The sequence below is a fragment of the Alligator sinensis genome, unplaced genomic scaffold (genome assembly GCF_000455745.1).
Source record: "Alligator sinensis unplaced genomic scaffold, ASM45574v1 scaffold174_1, whole genome shotgun sequence".
NCBI lineage: Eukaryota > Metazoa > Chordata > Crocodylia > Alligatoridae > Alligator > Alligator sinensis.
Genome location: NW_005842516.1, coordinates 960250 through 980558, shown reverse-complemented (window position 1 = coordinate 980558; position 20309 = coordinate 960250). Strand labels below are relative to the sequence as shown.

Genomic DNA, 20309 nt, shown 5'->3' with positions numbered 1-20309 from the left:
CTCCATCTGGTAAAACACTTGGGTTCATCCCAACAGTCTACAAGATCCCAGACCCTTGCAGGGCTCTCTCATTATGCCTTATCCTCTTGTACCCATGGCTTCCAGACCATCCACCACCATTGGAGAGGGAGCTAATCATGAATGATGCAAAGAATTCCAAAGCAATTAATACCATTTGTACCTTGGTCTTCAGTTATCAGATGATAAACAACAGTTAGTTTCATGGACAAGGAGAAACTTTCTGCCCAATGTAAAAAAAGAAAACCCACTTAGAGGATGATGCTTACAAAAAGAAAGAAAAATGCAGAAATGTATACGTTATATTTATTTGCAAAAATGGTCTCATATAAAACAAAAGTTGTAATGGTTATGTCACCTGCAGCCCCACTCTATGATATCATACATACTATAGAAAAGACCTGAGGACTACAATTTGGTCCAGGTAAAATGTGGGAAAAGAATAAAGAAAAAAAATACTGCAGTAACCATCAATGAAGAAACTAAAATCCTAAACATGGCATTTTTGGCATTCATGCACAAGTAGGAATCCTATTCACTCTTTCTGATTGGATATCCCCAAATGAAAGTATCCACAATCACTCCTCACTTAATGCTAAATCATACTTCATGTATTTGCTTTTTAGTGCCCAAGTGGCATTGCAGGTAACTGTGCAATTATCATTTTTGGCACATAAACAGATTTAGATACTATTTTAACTTGCAGTGGAATGTGGTCACCTGGCTAAACATACAGCACTGCACAAGTTGGAAGTACTTAGAGCATTTACGAGGCGACTGTGAGATACAGGCATATCTGCCTTCTTGACCCCAAGGTGTTTTGAACCTTCATTCCCTATTTTCTAAGCAAAGCATCCTAACATTCAAGGCATGCATTAGACATTGCTCAGAGCACTCTTCATCCCTTCTTTGAAGCTGGCTCCTGAGCAGGCAAAAAGAGAAGATATATGTGGTGAGAAGCAGTGCAATTCAGAGTGAATGTGGTTTTTGGTGATGGACATCAGTTGGGAAGGATATGTGTCCTGGATTTTTGTTCCTGGCCACTACAGCTTCTTTGCAAATAAAGTTTACTGGATAAAATGGATAAACACCAATGGGATAGCTCTTGCTTCTTTTGGAGGCAGGGTCAAGGACTAGAACCCTCCCTTCCAGGGTTATGACATCTCACTGAGGTACTCTCTTTTTAGCTTCACCCCATATGTTCGCTATCACAATCAGCTTGTGATCATTTGCAAATATATTAAGGGTGGAATTACGTTTTAATTAAGTGACCTAATTGTGATGTCTTTCCTGATCGTCTAAGTGGGCACTTCCTGTTATTGGACAGGGCATTTTTGGCACTCATTTACCCAGAGAATTTCTATTCCTGGATGAATCGGTCTGTGCACGTGGATGAATAGGCTTGACTACAGAATTCCACAGTAGGGCTGTGCAAAGCTTTGGTTGCTGATTCAATTCAGTGGAGATTTGGTGACTGGTGCCTCCTGGGTCTGGGGTGGCACCTAGGGTCCCCCTGTGGCTGATCGTCAAGCTAGGGAACTGTGGGGAGGGGAGGGTCCCCCGTGTGCTTGGCAGTGGACCCGGAAGTGGACTGGAGGTACTTCTGGTTCCCTTCCGAGTCCACCACCAAGCACCCCCACACTTCTGTGGGATGCTCCATCTGCCCCACCATTGTAGCATTCACGAGCCATGCCTAGTACCATGAGGTATGTAGAAAAAATCAGGTGTTTTGTGGCTTCCATGTATTCTGGTTTGTGCTACCTGCCTGTCACCTTGTTTCCTTGTAAATTTCTGAGTGAGATAGGATAGTCATGGCCTTGATTTACTTCACATTGAGGACAGGTTTATGAAGTCTCCACTAAGATATTCAGTGTTTGTCCGTCCCCCTTCTCCCCTGCAGCCAAGTTGTTACGTACGGTTCAGAGTTACTGAATACTATGTTAAAAAGGTGGCAAAATTGCATCAACTATTCTAATCAGGTGTTCTGTGACCTCCACCTACTCTGGTTTGTGTTACATGCCTGTCACCTTGTTTCCTTGTAAATTTCCAAGTGAGATAGGATATAAAATACGTTTTCTCAAGGACCTCAGGAACAAGGTGTTTCCGATCAATTTTAATGCAATAGAACTTAATTCCCTCCATTTACTTTCCAGGGATAAGAGGCTTATTACTAAACTACTGCGTAAATATATTTTGGGATCTATCCAGAGCCAATTTTACTGGTACAGGTGTTTGGTGTATAAGATATATTAAATTAATTATTAATTGAATTGCCATCCAAATAGCTTAAAATAAAGATAAATAAGGCTTAACTGAAATAAATTAACTTGATCTAAACAATGTTTCAAAGTCTAACTAAAACACTTGTGCTGGTCCTTTTAATGTCATATTTTACACATTCACTGGCATGTCATATTTTATATTTTTAGAATAAAATACATCACCATTTGTGTTAAAACATTATCCAGGAAAGTGTACTCATAACATCCCAATACTATGTTTCCCATATTTCTGTAAAATAAATTATTTTAAGAGAAATTATTGAGAGAGATTGTTTTCCATTAAAAATAATAAAAATTAGTATTTACAGTTGTATTCTATTTACATGAGTTGAGAACTTGAATTTTTTAGTGAAAATTCTGCCCAAGGCTGTTTTTACTTCTTTATTTTTCAGACTATAGATGATGGGGTTTAACATGGGGGTTAAGATGCTGTACTGGATGGAGACAACTTGATCGAGGATCACTGAAGAGCTGGAACTGGGTTTCATGTACTGAAGAAAACCTGCTGTATACAATAAACCCACCACAAGGAGGTGGGAACTGCAGGTGGAGAAGGCTTTACGTCTACCCTCTGCAGAGTGTATCCTCAAGATGGTGAAGATGATATGTATGTAGGAAACCAATGTGAGGAGGAAAGTGCCAAAACCAAGGATGACAGCACAACAAAGAAGAGCTATTTTGTTTGTGAATGTCCCAGAGCAGGATATTGCTAGTAGTGGGGGAAGCTCACAGCTGAAATGCCCAATTTCATTGGGCCCACAGAAGTGCAACTTGAATACAGGAACCGTGTTAACAAGTGAATACATAAGACCCATTGTCCAAGATCCACCCACTAGCTGCCTGCACACCCTTTTGTTCATAGTCCTGGCATAATGCAGGGGGCTACATATGGCAGCATAGCGGTCATAAGCCATGGCTGAGAGCATGGATAATTCACAAGTACTTGAAAGAAGGATGAAGAACATCTGGGTAAAGCAAAGATTAACAGAAATAGATTTATGCGTTGCTAGTAAGTTTGCCAGCATCTTCGGGACAGTGACTGAGGAATAGCAGATATCGACAATGGATAGATGAGACAGGAAGAAATACATGGGGGTATGAAGGTGAGAGTCAGCTCTTATCACCAACATGATGACTGTATTCCCTGCTAGGGTGATTAGGTATATCACCAAAAACACGCAGAACAGTAAAATTTGAACCTGTGGGTCACTGGAAAGTCCCAAAAGAATAAATTCAGTCACATTGGTTTGGTTTTCCTTTCCTAGGTAGTAACCTGTAAGAAGAGCAAAATATTTGGAATTAACATGATGCCGGTGAAAGGAATTTCCATAAGACAGAAATAAGTATAGACAGACAGATGGACTCCATGATAATTTCAAAGTCAACTAATGGGTTTGAATAGGCAACTCAATTGAGAAGCAGGTTTCCAGCTCTCAATGATTTCAAATTTAGAATTTTGGTTTTTGTGCAAATTTCCTTTTCGAATTGTGTGATTCCCAACATACTGCCCAAGTGACAAAGGACCATGGTGCTTTATCTAAGTTTTCCAGGACAAGTCCCTGCCCTGTGGCAAGGAACATAGAAGCTCTAACAGATGTGGCTCTAGCTGGTGTTCCCCAGGCGTCTAGATATTCTGCTTTGCAACTGAGAGCCGATGTTCGTTTAGAGCCAGACCCATCAGGGCTTTCAGGATTGTGTCTCCATAGCAAGAAACATGCAGGTCCTATCCTGATGACAGTCAAGAACCGGGCACCCTAGAATCTTGGTGAACCTGGACCTAGGACACTTCATCTGATGGCACTTTCTTCAAGTCAAGCCATATAGGAAATGAACTGGGTGGACATTTCTTTGAGAAGGAAAGAGATCTGCTGCTGCCTTCTGGCCCAGAGGAAAGCAAGGAAGCAGCAAACATCCATTTTCACATAAAAGATAAGTGTTTCAAAACAAACTGCAGCTCCTATTTATTCTGAGTGCTGATGTATTCTGCTCTCACTAAAATCCATTTAATCTAGTGATTTCATATTGGCTGTAATACAAATTTCCTTGTTGGGTCTTCCTCCTCTGTTGAATCAATCTTAAGTAACCCTATTATTATTGGATTTTACTCCCTTTTTGCCCTGGTAACCTTAACAGACCGTGTTGTATATGAACTAAAGGAATCTGGCTACTTACAAAGTAAATGGAACATCATTTGAAAGCCCAGATCACTGACCTGAATCTGCTCAGACAGCCCTTGTACACATTTGTTGACCTACCAAATTGCAGGCACATATTATTATGGATTTTGTTGCAGAGTTGAGAGCAATTCAATTTCAAACCCACTCTGAAGTTTTCCCTGTTTTCTCACTTTGACCATATACCTGAATAAAATCACATTATTTGTCCAGCTGTTTAATCCCATTATAAAAGAGCAATCATGAAATAAACCAACATGCATTCTTCTTAATTTGTCACTCTTGCTCATTCTTATTTTCTGGCAGCATCTTTCATCCTGTATTTGTTTGGTATACAAGTCTTCATCGTAGCGTCCATGCATTTAAATTAATTGCTAAAATCCTGCTTATTATACTGAACAACCTTCATTAATGTATTTTACAGTATTAAGTAAAACCATCTAAATGTTTGTCTGTGGTTGGGCAATGTAGCTAACCAATAGAGAATTAAGCAAACAAAAATATCTTTTTCCTGTTTTCCCTATGTTCTAACACAGAACATAACATGCACACAAAAACACGGTGAGATTTTGGTAGCTATGTAGTTTTCATTTGTCAAAAACCAGACCTTTCTTTAGGGGGTCGGACTCGATGATGGGGGTCGGACTCGATCTATTGAGGTCCCTTCCGACCCTAACATCTATGAATCTATGAATCTTATAGCTTTGCATCCAATCTAAAGCTAGGGACAGTTAAAACAAAATATAACAAAACAGAAAGTGGTAGAAGGATGAAACAAAATAATCTAAAAAATTAAAACTCTTTCCAAGAAATCTGAATGGGTTTCTTGGACCAGCCCTAGCTAGTAATGATGTTTTAACCATGACTATTTGGCACCCATTTTAACTCCACACTTTCAAGTTGCCATACAACAGGGATTTTATGGGGAACAAGTCTTATACTCTTCATGGTTTTCAAGTCAACAGCGAAGTTCCCATTCCTTGTGTTGAGTCAGCACCACCTAGCAGAACAGCACTCAAGGCAAAAAGGACTGGAGAGCACAAATGAGAAAACTCAAATAGGGGTCGGAATAGACACAGGAATGTTATGGGGACTCACTCAGGAGGAGGAAATCCGTGTTTCTTGTGCTTGCTCCAGAGAGTGCTTCTGTTTTTTCCATGAAACTGCCACTGGGAAGAAAAAACGACAGGTCAGCCCTGACTGTTCAGTCGACAACTATGGAGACACCCACAGCAAAATTAATGCCTTCATTGCCTGGGTGGCACTACAGACTTTTCTGGGCTCCTAGATAAACAGGTTTGGTCATCTAACCGCAAGAAATGTCACTGACATATGGGCAGTTACTATTTCTGTGGTATGTATAGCTATGTGCATGGATGCCTACTTACATCTCAAGAAGTGGAATGTCACCCCGTTGTTTCAGTGGTATTTTGGGGACTTAGATAATCATGCACACAACACATTATAGGCATGCAGAAATAGGAGAATGTCACACTAGGCTTCAGCCTCATGACTTGGTGGTTTGAGTCATCTCCTTTGGGGCGTGACTTTGAGTCCCTTAAAACAGAGAGGAAATTTAATATTGGCGCCCCATGTTCTGGGTATGGATGCTCAACACTGAGCTACGGATTGAACAATATTGGTGTTCCATGTGTGCTAAACACTGAGCTACTGATTAAAAGGAAAGCAGAACCAGACACATTTTAAAGCAAGATTTTGACACCACTGAATTTAGGTAGAAACCCATTGTGTGTTGTGTGTGTGTGTTAATTGTGCTCTGAGAAACCCTAGCAGATTAGGTCTTATGTGGATCTGCCCCAGAGGATATCAGCTTGAAAATAAACCCAGGATCATCCAGTCCAGTCCAAAGTATTTGGAGCACATTTATTATGTCCCCCATGTTTAATGATCAGCCTATACACATTTATGGACAGTTCATACACCTTTTTGTTTCACATTCTTACACTACTCTTTCATTTAAACAGCTCTTTCACCTCCCTTCCTCTTACAACCTCCCCCGCCCATCCTCCCCATACTTGCAGAAAGCCTCCTTTTTTCCCTGATATACCCATTTTTACCAGGGCTTGACAAGGCAAATTCTTTTAGACAATGTCCTTGCTCATCCTGATTGGTCTCAGTTACATCTGTTCCATTTTTTAATCATTTTTTTTTGAAGACTGGTCACCAGAATTGTATACATTATTCAACGTGAGGTCTTTCAAGTACCTTATGTTATTTTGAAATCACACACACACGGGCACAATTTATACCTAGTTGTAAACAGTTATATAGGTGACATTAGTGTATTATGCTACAATAAATATACACATAAATATATAAACACATTAATTTATATATACTCTTATAGTACTTCAACACGGGTGCCCACCCACTGGATTAAAGAATAAAATATAAATGCACTCACTGAAAACCCATGCAGAAAATGGTCATGTGATGTCTGTCCCTTAGCAGAGACAGAGAGGGAAGAGATTCTGTTGCTCTCACTGAAGTTCTCCACTGCTTTATTCAAAGAATGGGGCTACTGATGTTATGGAGACTGCTGTAAGAGGGAGATAGTCAAAAGGAGAAGGAGTAACACAGTCAATTCAGTGGTTGCTTAGTCCATTTTTCTATCGTCCCACCTCGTCACCCTATCTATCTCTTTCTCTCTCACAAAGAGGGGACACAAGAATACAAGTTACTCTCTACCCTGAAAAAAGTCAAACTGATGGAGTATTATTTGTTTCTGGATCCAATAGACGTACCTCCTTTTACTGCTCCTCCCCTCTAGGAAACAAAGAGCCAATAGTTTCCAGGCTCTGGGACTAAACATTAATTTGAGAATATAAATATTTTCTGAGTACCTCCGGGACAAAGTATCTCTTGTGTAATTACATAACTGTGTTTTGCTCATCAATGGGCTGTTTTACAAGCCAGAATATGACAGACTTAGATTGATGCATCTGTTTTGACTCTGTTTGAACGTTGATTTATCTGTAGATAATTGGCAGCTGATCATATTATAAAAATCCTTAACCCAATGGAGTTTCACCACTTTCTCCAATTGTATAAAACTAAGCATTTATTGGTCAACTCTGCCAGCAAAGGAATTGTCCTTGTCCACAGGTTTGGACACACATGCGTTGCAAGTGCTTCAGATATGATGTCCCATTACTGTAAAATAATACAGGCCCCACCCCCTGCTGCCTTGCTTCATAATGTTCTGCAGCTGTTACTCCAGCACCGCTACTGTAATGCTGTGTAGCTATGTGGCTAGTGAACAGACACCCCAGTGTTCCTTTTGGCCGTGCTCCATAGAGGCTTCTGAAGACAGAAGAATTGCAGTAGCAGGGCTTTCTGCTCAGGTCTCCCTACCATTTTGTGACAAGTCATTTTCACAACAGACAGCCTGGTCTCACCCTTTGCCTTCACCACGAGAGCACAGAAGGGACCTAAACCATTTCCTTACCCTCCAAGATGTGACAACAGTTCTGTGAGGTACTGGATCTTACCTACTCTCTACAGTTGAATGTCTTGGCATACCTGGCAATGCTTTGCTTCCAGCCTGTCTGTTAGCTGGTGTGTTGTGGCCTAGTAGAGGGAGACATGTGAGAGAAGACTCCTCAAGCTGTTCTATGCACCCTTCATGTCAGGGTCCTTCTATGCACCCTATATGTCTGGCAGTGTGGCTAGAACTACAGGAAAGTGTCACCTCTTTGACCACCTCCACTCTTTAAGCCGAGGTCTTTCAGGGCCACATACATAGGCAGAGAGCAGTAAGAGTGAATTATATGAGGACCTGGAACAATCAGCAACAGCTCCAGAAATTCAGGAAGCCTATAATGAGAAGGGTGGGTCACCTAAGACACAAAGCACTGACATGGGGATGGCCTTGAACATAGAGAGTGCATGCTGTGATCTCCTGATAGCCTCCATCCCATTGCTAACCCACTGATTTGGGACATTCCTTACCCAGACCAACAGTCCAGGAAGACTGCTACACCATCAAGAAACCATCAGCAGTGAGCTGCTTCTTCAGGTGGTGTTGGCTGGGTCAACTTGGGTCCTTACTGCATGGGGGCCATTGAAGGCTTTGAGTACATTACATGCAAAGACAACTTCTGAATGCATTTCAGGATATTGTGGGACAGTATAGGCACTTCGCCTTGTTGGCCTCCAAGGTGTAAAGCAAGGTCGACAGAATCACAAGTGGAATCCTTTCCTTTTGGTGTTTCCAGCACAAACTTTGAAGGGGTAACAATCTCCCCCTCCCTCCTCAGAGACTAGGCCTACCTGTGCATGCCTCTCTTGCCTCATTTCTTCAAGACTGTGTCATAGGTGGTGCAGCTAGGTCACTTAGTTAATAGGGCAAGTCAAGACACTGCTTTACAGAAAACCAAGTGTCAAAGCCAGGGGTTCAAAGTAACCCATAAATCACAGAGCTATGAGGCAAGACTGGGGATCAGGCTAAGCTGGAAGCCTAAGCCAAATTTCAGGGTAAACCAGGAATCAAAGACAGAGTTAGGTAAGCTAAAAATCAAGCCAGATTTTAAGATAAAAAAGCAGTCAAAGAACTGCAAAAGTAGTCAGGACGCTGAAGCAGAATCTTTTCTCAAACAGCCTGCTGCTGTCTTGGGGCATGCTTTTAAGGGTGAAGCAGGTTGATCCAATTTCCTGCAGGTTCAGTTATGACTATTTGGGCCTAGTGCCCAGATCTGGCTCTTTACATTATGAAGCAGTACCAGGATGCCAGGAAGCTGTTCAAGTACCAAGCAAGGAGATGCTGGATAAGCAAAGAATATGGCTGTGGGTGCCCCAAAGCAGCCTGGAGGGCACTGTGGTTTGACTGGATACTAGCAAATACTGCTGCCCCAGATGATCATTTTAATCTGCATCTTGTTATACAGACATGGGGTGAGGTGACATAATCTGGACAAAAGGAAGGATAAAGGAAGGGGCAGTGTGCTCCATACAAATGGCCATCATGTGGCCCAATATTCATCTCATAGATTCCTTGACTCCCAGAGGAGGGGAGGAGTCCCTGAGGTCAAGTGAGAAGTCAGCATTGTGTTCCATTGTGTGAGTGGTTTGAGGGCTAGAGTCCCACAAAGCCTTGCTTTCCCACAAGTTAAAGAGCCCCCAAACCTGTAAGGTTAAGGCTTGCAGCTCCTAACTGCACACCCTTGGCTCCTTTGCTAAGGGTGTTATTCCAGGGCTCCATCCTGTGTTTGAGCAGGAGCTTTGTTTCCTTGCAGCATGGCAGGCCTGTTGGGGGTCATGTGACAGTCCTGTGTTCTCTGGGAAGGAATTGAAGAAGCGCTTGGCCAGAAGACAAGCTCTCAATATGGCCACGATGGCACAGGGAAGGTTTGAGCATGGGAGGCTGAAGGCTGTGGCTGATTTGCAGGAACAGAATGGCTAGTGAGGACTTGCATGTGAAATGAAAGTTTGTAGGCAGGTGTGGGATTTATGGAGCTGATTGTTTGGACCACTGGTATTTGAATCCAGAGCAGCCAAGCCAGCAGGCAGAGGCAAAGTCTGTGATGTCTCACAGCAGCTGGTCAGACACCAGCCCAGCCTAGCACGATACCTCCCATGAGTACATTGAAGAGTAGTCAGGCAATCAGGAGGAAGTTATGGGAACCACAAGTCCTTTACTGGGGGATTATAAGACCCCTTGTACTTCGTTTAAGAATTGTTCCAGAAATAACATGCCCATGTGTGCTTCTTGATTTCTGAGTCACTCCATCCTGACTGGAGCCCTGTGGTGAGCCAGCATTGGCTGTCGCTTATAGCATAGAGACTGATTTTGGGCCACAGACGCCCAGATCATATTTTAAGGACTGAGCTAACTAATCGGCAGCTGCAGAGGCTCAGTGGGAACAAAGCCACAGTTGAATCAAGGCCAGTTGAGAGGATGGCTACTATCACAGTTGCTATAAAGAACACATGCCATTAGAGCCATCAGAGACTCCTGACGATATCCATGTCTGTTGGAGCCCAGATTCCAGTTCCTACCTTATTTGTACCTCCTTGTTATGTTCTACTATTTTCCCTGTCATCAATATCATTTTAGCCCTTCCCCAGAAAACTCAGATTGCAATGGATGCCAGCTTGCCCATGGTAGCCCGTTAAGTGATTGTCCAGGGCTTAATCACTCTTGACGCCCATGAGGTTTGGGTGCTTCACCTAGTTCTGTTCATCTTCAGACTCATCTCTCTGTCCAGAAATTAAAATGCCCAAACTTTGAATTCTTAGCATTTATACACCAATAGGGATTCTATTCACTGTTTCCGATTGGACACCCTGAAATGGATGAGGCTGTAAAAACTCTGTCCAGAAGCACTCTGTCCAAATTCACAGATGACACCAAACTATGGGGTACAGTAAACACAGTGGAGGGCAGGGAGCAAATCCAGGTGGATTTGGGTAGACTGGAGAAGTGGGCAGATTAGAATAGGATGCAGTTTAACAAGGAGAAGTGCAAGGTGCTGCACCCGGGGAGAAAGAATCGCCAATACACCTATAGACTAGGAAGTACAATTCTGAGTACCATGGCAGTGGAAAGGGATCTCAGAGTCTTTGTCGATGCAAAAATGAACATGAGCCACCCATTTGAAGAGGTAATAAGTAAGGCTAACTGCACTCTTTCTTGCATTAGTAGGTGCATCATGAACAGGTCTAGGGGAGTGATACTTCCCCTCTATGTGGCATTGATCGGGCCACAGCTGAAGTACTGTGTCCAGTTTTGAGTGCTGCACTTCAAGAGGGATGTGGATAACCTTGAGAGGGCTCAGAGAAGGCCTACTCGTATGGTTGAGGGCCTGTGGGTAAGATCCTATGAAGACAGACTGAGGGACCTGAATCTCTTCAGGCTCCGCAAGAGAAGGCTGAGAGGTGATCTTGTGGCTGTCTACAAACTCATCATGGGGGGTCAACAGGGAATAGAGGATACTCTGTTTACTAGGGTGCCCCTTGGGGTTCCTAGTAATAATGGCCGCAAACTAAAAAAGAGTAGAGTCAGATTGGATTCATTTGCAAATATACCAAGAGTGTAGTTCTGCTCTTATTTAGTGACCTGAGCATGACATTCTGCCTTTCCTGATCATCAAAGTGTGTATTTCCTTTCTACTGACTGGACATTTTTGGCACTTAAGTACCAAGAGGAATTCTATTACTGGATGAGTAGCTCTGTTCAGATGGATTACTATGCTTGAGTACAAAATTGCATAAACTAAATAGGAACAATAGCAGCCATAGCATAGACACTTCATGGATTTACAATGAATTTAGATGTCTGAAAATGGAATCAGACAAAAAACAGATTACCAGATTACCCCAATTAGTCTCAGAAAAAGAAAAAAAGGTAAAATAAGTGTTTCGCACTTGCCACCACATTTTAGCGTGTTGGTTCTCACTTGACTTCTAGCACCCTCTTCACATAGAAGAAGGCTTGAACTTGGGGCTCTCACTTTTAGCACAGAACTATAAGCACCACACCATAGGCCAGCAAATACTTAATCTCTCTTCCACTGTCCCCGTGATCTTGAACAGTAGCTTGAACAGTGAAAACTAGCTTGAACAGTGAATCATGCCTGGCCTATAGCATGATGGTTAGTGTGTTGTCTTGGGCAATCAGACCAGGTTTAAACCACCTCTGGGGAAAGGGAACCTAGAATCCATATACTTTCACTTCCTAAGCAACTCACCTTAGCCCCTCACATCCTTGCAGAAAAAAAGTCTCTTATTTTTTTGTGGCTGGTCTGGTGAAAACAGTCACTCATGTGCATTCAGGAATAAAACTCCCCTGGTCATGCCACCATCAAAAATGCCTGGCAGATGGCCAAGAATGGCATCTTATAGGATCTAGAAAAAATAGGCTGTTACCCAAAGCGTTTAGATGTTGTTGCCTACATGGTCATGAATGTCAAAAACATCACTAACGCACAGATTGGAATTCTACTTCTGCATGGGTAGCCCTGCCTGTGTGGCTGAGAATACAAACTGGGAGACTGGCCACTACTAACAAAATGAGGGAGAAACACGTTTTATTTCCCTCCCACAATACCTTAATGTGAAGGACACTTATACAGGAAGCTAGATGATTCAGCCAACTATTTATGCATTTTTACAGTACTTTCCTGTAAGGTGCGTTTTTTTAGCTTGTTAATAATAATGTCATGTGTGAGGGAGACAGAGAGGAAGTAAGGGATGACCAGCATCCCGAACTCACTGCGGCACGAAGCAGCACTGGGAGCAGCATGCTATAAATGCCGTGGCACTTACAGGGCAGTGTGAACCTCCAGATTGGTGAGGGCAACTTCAGGAGCAGTATTTCTGGCCCTGCAGAGGGGCACCATGACAGCAGTTGGTCTCTTTCTTTCTCTATCTTTGCTGCCAACATTATAGTTTATGCCAGTGTGGTGAGCCAGCATTGGCTGTCGCTTACAGCATAGAGACTGATTTTGGACCACAGAGGCCCACATCATATTTTAAGGACTGAGCTAACTAATTGGCAGATGCAGAGGCTCAGTGGGAACAAAGCCACAGTTGAATCAGGGCCAGCTGAGAGGATGGCTACTATCACGGTTGCTATAATGAATGCGTGCCATTAGAGCCATCAGAGACTCCTGACGATATCCATGTCTGTTGGAGCCCAGATGTGGTTAGGATGGAGTAAAGGGGAGTTTTGGAGCCCCAAGAAGAGAACAGGGGAAGATCCTGGAAGATCTCCTATGAGGAACTGCCTCCCATAAATTACACCAAAGTCATAGCAGGTGAAGAATATAACATCATGTAGGCAGACTGAGCGACCTGGTTGAGGCTCCACCCTGGTGCAAATGGTAGAATGAGATCCCTGGGATGGGGTCTCAAACCATGTGATACCTACAGATGGTACATCTTGGTAGACAGTGTCAAAAGCCTTGCTAAAGTCAAGGTATGTTACAACCACAGCTTCACCATCCACAGAACCTGTCACCTTCTCAAATAAGGAAATCAGGCATGACTTGCTTGGCGAATACATGCGAGCTGTTCCTTAGCACCTTGTTCTCCTTTTGGTGCTTCACAATAGATTCCTTGAGCACCTGCTCCATGATCTTTCCAGGTATTAAGGTCAGGATGACTGGTTTGTAATTCTCCAGATCTTCCTTCTTCCCTTTCTCAAAGACGTGCACTATGAATTCTCTGTTTCAGTCATCTCGGACCCAACCTCTAAGAGATCTCAAAGAATGTAGTCTATACTTCTGAAATTACCTCAACCAATTCCTCAAATACCAAAGGAAGCTTTCCATCAGTGCCTGCCAACTTGAAAGTCAGGAACAGATTTATCTAAGTAATCACTCAATCGTTCTTTTAGTACTCTAGGTTGTTTGTGAATCTCTCTCTCTTTGCTGGGAACAGCACTCATCATCTGGTAGCTTCCCCTTTTGGGAAGACTGAAGTAAAAAAAAAAAAAAAGTCTGAGTCTAAAATAATTGTGCTATAATTTTCTTCTCCAGAACTGTGTTTAAATTAATAATTCTCAACATTGGTTTACTAAATTTCAACATCCTCAGGTCCTGATTTCAGTCTGCCTATGTTGGATTTATTTTGTACAGATAGGAAATATATTCTGGCCTTAACTTACTTCACATTGAGGACTGGTTTATGGAGTCTCCACCAAAATATTTAGTTTTTACCCCCACCCTGCCCCACCCCTCTCCCCCGAGTTGTTATGTATGGTTCAGACTGACTGAATGTTGTATTAAAAAAGTGAGACAACTGAGGCGTCAGCTCTTCTAATCAGCTGTTTTGTGACCTCCACCTACTCTGGTTTGTGCTACATGCCTGTCACCTTGTTTCCTTGTGAATTTCTGAGTGAGGTAGGATATAAAATACGTTTTTTCAAGTACTTCAGGAACAAGGTGTTTCCGATCAATTTTAATGCAATAGAATTTAATTCCCCTACATTTATCATCCAGAGATCAGAGGCTGATTACTAAACCACTGGATAAACATATTCTGGGATCTATCCAGAGCCAATTTTACTGGTACAGGTGTTTGGTTTATACAGTATATTGAGTTAATTGTTCATTGAACTGACATCCAAATAGATTTAAAGTAAAGATAAATTCAGGCTTCATTGAAATAAATTAACTTGATCTAAACCATGTTTTAAAGTCTCATTAAAACACTTGTGCTGGTCCTTATAATGTCATATTATATGCATTCACTGGCATGCCATATTTTGATATTTTTAGAATAAAATACATTGCCATTTGTGTTAAAGCATCATCCAAGAACATGTGCTCAGAACGTCCCAATACTTTGAGTCCCATACTTCTGTATTTTTAAGAGAAATTATTTTTCATTAAAAATATTGAAAATAACTGTTTACCATTGTATTCTATTTACATGAGTCGAGAACTTGATTTTTTGCTTGAAAATTCTGCCCAAGGCTGTTTTTACTTCTTTATTTTTTAGACTATAGATGATGGGGTTTAACATGGGGGTTAAGATGCTGTACTGGATGGAGAAAACTTGATCAAGGATCACTGAGGAACTGGAACTGGGTTTCATGTACTGAAGAAAACCTGCTGTATACCATAAACCCACCACAATGAGGTGGGAACTGCAGGTGGAGATCGTTTTACGTCTACCCTCCGCAGAGCGTATCCTCAAGATGGTGAAGATGATATGTATGTAGGAAACCAATGTGAGGAGGAAAGTGCCAATACCAAGGGTGACAGCAGAAGAAAGTAGAGCTATTTTGTTTGTGAATGTCCCAGAGCAGGATATTGCTAGTAGTGGGGGAAGCTCACAGCTGAAATGCCCAATTTTATTGGACCCACAGAACTGCAACTTGAATACAGGAACCGTGTTAACAAGTGAATACATGAGACCTATTGTCCAGGATCCACCCACTAGCTGCCTGCACACCCTTTTGTTCATAGTCCTGGCATAATGCAGGGGGCTACATATGGCAGCATAGCGGTCATAAGCCATGGCTGAGAGCATGGATAATTCACAAGTACCTGAAAGAAGTATAAAGAACATCTGGGTAAAGCAAAGACTAACAGAAATAGATTTATGCGTTGCTAGTAAGTTTGCCAGCATCTTCGGGACAGTGACTGAGGAATAGCAGATATCGACAATGGATAGATGAGACAGGAAGAAATACATGGGGGTATGAAGATGAGAGTCAGCTCTTATCACCAACATGATGGCAGCATTCCCTGCTAGGGTGATTAGGTATATCACCAAAAACACGCAGAACAGTAAAATTTGGAGCTGTGGGTCACTGGAAAGTCCTAAGAGAATAAACTCAGTGGTTTGGTTTTCCTTTCCTAGGTAGTGACCTGTAAGAAGAACAAAATACTTGGAATTAACATAATGCCCGTGAGAGGAATTTCCATAAGACAGAAATAAATATAGACAGACAGATGGACTCCATGATAATTTCAAAGTCAACTAATTGGTTTGAATAGGCACCCAACTGAGAAGCAGATTTCCAGCTCACGATAATTTCACATTTAGAAATTTGGTTTTTCTGCAAATTTCCTTTTCAAATTGTGTGATTCCCAGCATGCTGCCTAAGTGACAAAGGTATAGATAGAATATCTATACAAAGGTATAGATATATACCTATATATATCTATACAAAGGTATAGATATTCTGCTTTGCAACTGCGAGCCAATGTTCGTTTAGAGCCAGACCCATCAGGGCTTTCAGGATTGTGTCTCCATAGCAAGAAACACGCAGGTCCTATCCTGATGATGGTCAAGAACTGGGCACCCTAGAATCTTGGTGAACCTGGACCTAGGACACTTCATCTGATGGCACTTTCTTCAAGTCAAGCCATATAGGAAATGAACTGGGTGGACATTTCTTTGAGAAGGAAAGAGATCTGCTGCTGCCTTCTGGCCCAGAGGAAAGCAAGGAAGCAGCAAACATCCATTTTCACATAAAAGATAAGTGTTTCAAAACAAACTGCAGCTCCTATTTATTCTGAGTGCTGATGTATTCTGCTCTCACTAAAATCCATTTAATCTAGTGACTTCATATTGGCCGTGATACAAATTTCTTTGTTGGGTCTTCCTCCTCTGTAGAATCAATCTCAAGTAACCCTATTATTATTATTATTGGTTCTTACTCCCTTTTTTTCCCCTGGTAACCTTAACAGACCATGTTGTATATGAAGTAAAGGAATCTGGCTACTTCAAAAGTAAGTGGAACATAATCTGAAAGCCCAGATCACTGACCTGAAACTGCTCAGACAGCCCTTGTACACATTTGTTGACCTACCAAATTGCAGGCACATGTTTCTATGGATTTTGTTGCACAGCTGAGAGCAATTCAATTTCAAACCCACTCTGAAGTTTTCCCTGTTTTCTCACTTTGACCATATACCTGAAAAAAAGAACATTATTTGTCCAGCTGTTTAATCCCATCCTAATAATCACCAAATAAACCAACACGCATTCTTCTTAATTTGTCAGTCTCTCTTATTCTTATTTTCTGGCAGCAACTTTCATTATGTATTTGTTTTGTATACAAGTCTTCATCATAACATCCATGCATTTAAATGAATTGCAAAAATCCTGCTCATTATACTGTACAACCTTCATTAATGTATTTTACAGTATGAAGTAAAACCACGTGAAGGTTTGTTTGAGTTTGGGCAATGTAGCTAACCAATAGGGAATTAAGCAAAGAAAAACATACTTTAAAATTCCTGTTTTTTCTATGTTCTAACACAGAACATAATAACATGCACACAAAAACACAGTGAGAGGTTGGTAGCTATGCAGTTTTCACTTGTTAAAAACCAGACCTTTCTTTATAGCTTTGCATCCAAACTAAAGTCAGGGACAGTTAAAACCAGATAAAACAAAATAGGAAATGGTAGAAGGAAATAACAAAATAATCTAAAAACTGAAAAATCTTTCCTAGAAAACTAAATGGGTCTCTTGGCCCAGCCCTGTTGGAGTGATTTTTTTTTTTTTTTTTAATCCATGACTATAGTCCTCTTGGACATGGTTTGATGGACTCTCTGAACCCCATGGGTCCCTGGACCCCTTGTGGGTCCCATTTTACAATAGATGTTTCAGGGCACCCTAGCCTTATGGGCTAGATGTGTGGCTCCGACTGCCCCTTTACCACGCCCCAAGCCTCACAGATGGTACTAGAATTGTCTTGCCTAGGCCTCATTATAATTCAGCCCCTTGTCCTCACTGGGCTCTCCACAGCCCTGTTTCTGTGCCCTTCGGTGCTGGGCTCTCCGCAGCCCTGTCTCTGCACTGCAAAATGCCATGCCCTCTCTGGCGCTGGGATCTGTGCCTCCCAAATGCTGTGCTCTCTCTGGCACCGGGGTCCCCATGCTGCAGTGAGCCCCCAATGAGGCCGCCTCCTTCCCCAAATAGCCTCACCCAAACCACTGGTGTATAAAATGGCAAACAAAACATAAGCCCCTGGGCTGTAACATAACACAAGCTGCATAAGGTTTGCTTGGCCCCTTTACATTACCCAGAGCAGAATTTAGTCAGACCTCTTCCCTTCACTTGCTCCAAGAGGGCTCCTTCTCCCTTGGCCACCAGCAGAGAACTGCCTCCTAGTCCCCGTCCTGGGGTTTATATGGGCCCAGGGCCCTGCCCCTTCCTACAGTACCTGTAACTGACCAGGTACAGGTGCAGGCTAATTTCCATGCAACCTGCACCTGGGCTCCTGTCTGGCTCTTTGGGCTCTTCCCAGGCAGTTTCTGCTCTTTTAGGAGCAGGCACCTAAGTGCCCTGTGACACTCTCATTCTTATTTTCTAACTGCATCCTTCATAATATCTTAGCTTGGTGTTTAAATCTTCATTGTAGTATCAGTATCCATGCCTTCAGCTTAATACCTAAAGTCTGGCTCATCATACAATACAAATAACATATTAAAAAAATCTCAAAAATTACAAACCTTTCCAGAAAGAATAAGTGGTTTTCTTTGACTAGCCTGCTTAGCCATACCTATTTGGCAAATATTTCAAATCCATGCTTTTAAGATCCCTTACAACAGAGACTTTTTTGGGGAAAAAGGACTACATTTGTCATGGTATGCAAGGCAAAAAGCAGAATTTCCATCCCTTCTGTGGAGTCTGTGGTATTGTGCACAACAGAACGCACTGCTAAAAGGACCAGAGAGAGGAAATGAGAGAAGACAAAAGGGAGTGTGACTCCATATAGGCATGATATGAAGACTTACCTAGGAGGAGGAAATTCTTGTTTCTGGTGCCTGCTCCATGGACTGCATCTGTGTTTTCCATGAAGCCGTCATTGTGAAGACAACAAGATAGAGCTGCCCTGGCTGTTTAGTCCAGAACTGATGAGACATCTACAGAAAAATGAATGCCTTTAATGCTAATATGACACTCTATTGTTTTCAGTCTCCTAGATAAACAGATATGGTCATCCAAGTCCCAGAAATCCACTTATGCACTGAGCGGAGTGTCACCTTTCTGCATAAGTGGCATTTTGGGGACTTAGAAAATCATGGACACAACCAAATCTAGTCTTTCAGAAAATAATAGAATGTCATCCTAGATTTGTGCCTCATGACTTTGGTGCTTTGAATCGTCTCCTGTGTGGTGTGAATCTGAGCCTTTCAGGCAGACAAGAGAATTCAGTATTGGTGCCTCAGGTCCTGGGCAAGTGTGCTAAACACAGAGCTACTGATTAAAAGAAAGGTGGCAACAATACCACCTCCAGCCATGTATTAAAACAAGACAGTGGATGTCACCAGATTATGTGAGCAACTAGTCCTGTGTATGTGTATTAAATGTGTTCTGAGAGCATCTACTACATTAGGCTTCTCAGAACTCCTAGGCAGAAGAACACATAGTTTCTCAATCCTGACAGGGTTTAGGTATAACATAGATGCAAAACTGCTCCTAATGTAGGACTGTCCTAAACCCCTGGGAAACTTTATACTCAAACATGCAATTGCTTAGAGAGCTTAGGCACATGGAGGGTTAGGAAGAAGGTAACACAATTGCAGCTGTGGATATAAGCACATACACTTCACCTTAATTCAAATTAAGGCACATCAGCTCTTTTGTGAATGTGGCCCAGAGGACATAGGCCTGGAAGGAACCCTGGGATTATGAGGTACAGCCCAATTTATTTTGGATACATCTATTATATATTTAATGCTCAACCTATGCAAATTTGTGGATGATTCATTTACCTTTTTGTTTCATAGTCTGACACTATCTTTTTATTTAAACAACTCTTTTAACTCCCTTGTTCTTACTCTTTGCTCCAGTATACTTGCAGAAATCCTTCCTATTCCCTGTTATACCCTTTGTACCCTAGGCCTGACAAGGCAAATTCTTTTAAACCATCCCGTTGGTCATCCTGATTGCCCTTCTTTGCAGCTGTTCCAGTTTAAATTCATTTTCCTTGAAGACTGAGAGTCAGTGTTGTATAAATTACTCTACATGTCATCTTTCCAATATCTTATGTTATATTTTCATTTTCAAATCACACACACACAAACACACACTTTCACAAAAAGAAATAAAACTATATATATTCATATATTACTCCCACACAGACTGCCACCCACTAGATTAAAGAATAAAATAAGAATACACTCACTAAACATCCATATAGAAAAAAATCATGTGATGTCTGTCCTTTAGCAGAGAGAGAGCAGATTCTGACAGTCTCATTAAAAATCTACACTGTTTTCTTCAAGGAACTGTGATACTTATGTTAAAGAGATGATTTAAAGAGGGAATTAGGCAAAAGGAGAAAGAGTAACTCATAATAAACTCAATGGTTCTGTCTTCCTACCTCTCCATCCTCGATTCCTTT

General features: G+C 41.8%; 2 protein-coding genes across 4 annotated transcripts; both read right to left on the bottom strand.

The window, feature by feature from the left end:
- Positions 1–2602: 2602 nt before the first annotated feature.
- LOC102379952 (olfactory receptor 5B21-like) lies at positions 2603–13499 on the bottom strand. Its single transcript, XM_006031592.1, has 2 exons — positions 13361–13499; positions 2603–3573 (listed from the first exon to the last, which is right to left on the bottom strand). Exons 1-2 carry the CDS (start codon positions 13497–13499, stop codon positions 2603–2605), a joined length of 1110 nt encoding a protein of 369 aa, XP_006031654.1.
- An 832-nt stretch (positions 13500–14331) lies between these two features.
- Positions 14332–18050, bottom strand: LOC102372910 (olfactory receptor 5B21-like). 3 transcript variants are annotated; one of them, XM_025213252.1, is made up of 3 exons: positions 18004–18041; positions 16718–16865; positions 14332–15813 (listed from the first exon to the last, which is right to left on the bottom strand). In XM_025213252.1, the coding sequence occupies exon 3, from the start codon at positions 15674–15676 to the stop codon at positions 14849–14851; it is 828 nt and encodes a 275-aa protein (XP_025069037.1). In that variant the 5' UTR covers positions 15677–15813; positions 16718–16865; positions 18004–18041; the 3' UTR covers positions 14332–14848. The 3 variants fall into 3 exon arrangements, with proteins under 3 accessions (XP_025069037.1, XP_006031634.1, XP_006031633.1); XM_006031572.3 differs by having other exon boundaries at positions 14465–15813; positions 16761–16865; positions 17982–18050; XM_006031571.3 differs by having other exon boundaries at positions 14466–15813; positions 16761–16865.
- Between the last annotated feature and the right edge of the window lie 2259 nt (positions 18051–20309).

Coding starts and splice junctions, on each gene's coding strand:
- LOC102379952 (XM_006031592.1), bottom strand. CDS start 13,499: ATGTATTCGCCAAGCAAGTCATGCCTGATTTCCTTATTTGAGAAGGTG. Junction 3,574..13,360: donor CCAAGATGTACCATCTGTAG/GTATCACATGGT, acceptor CTCTTCTTACAG/GTTACTACCTAGGAAAGGAA.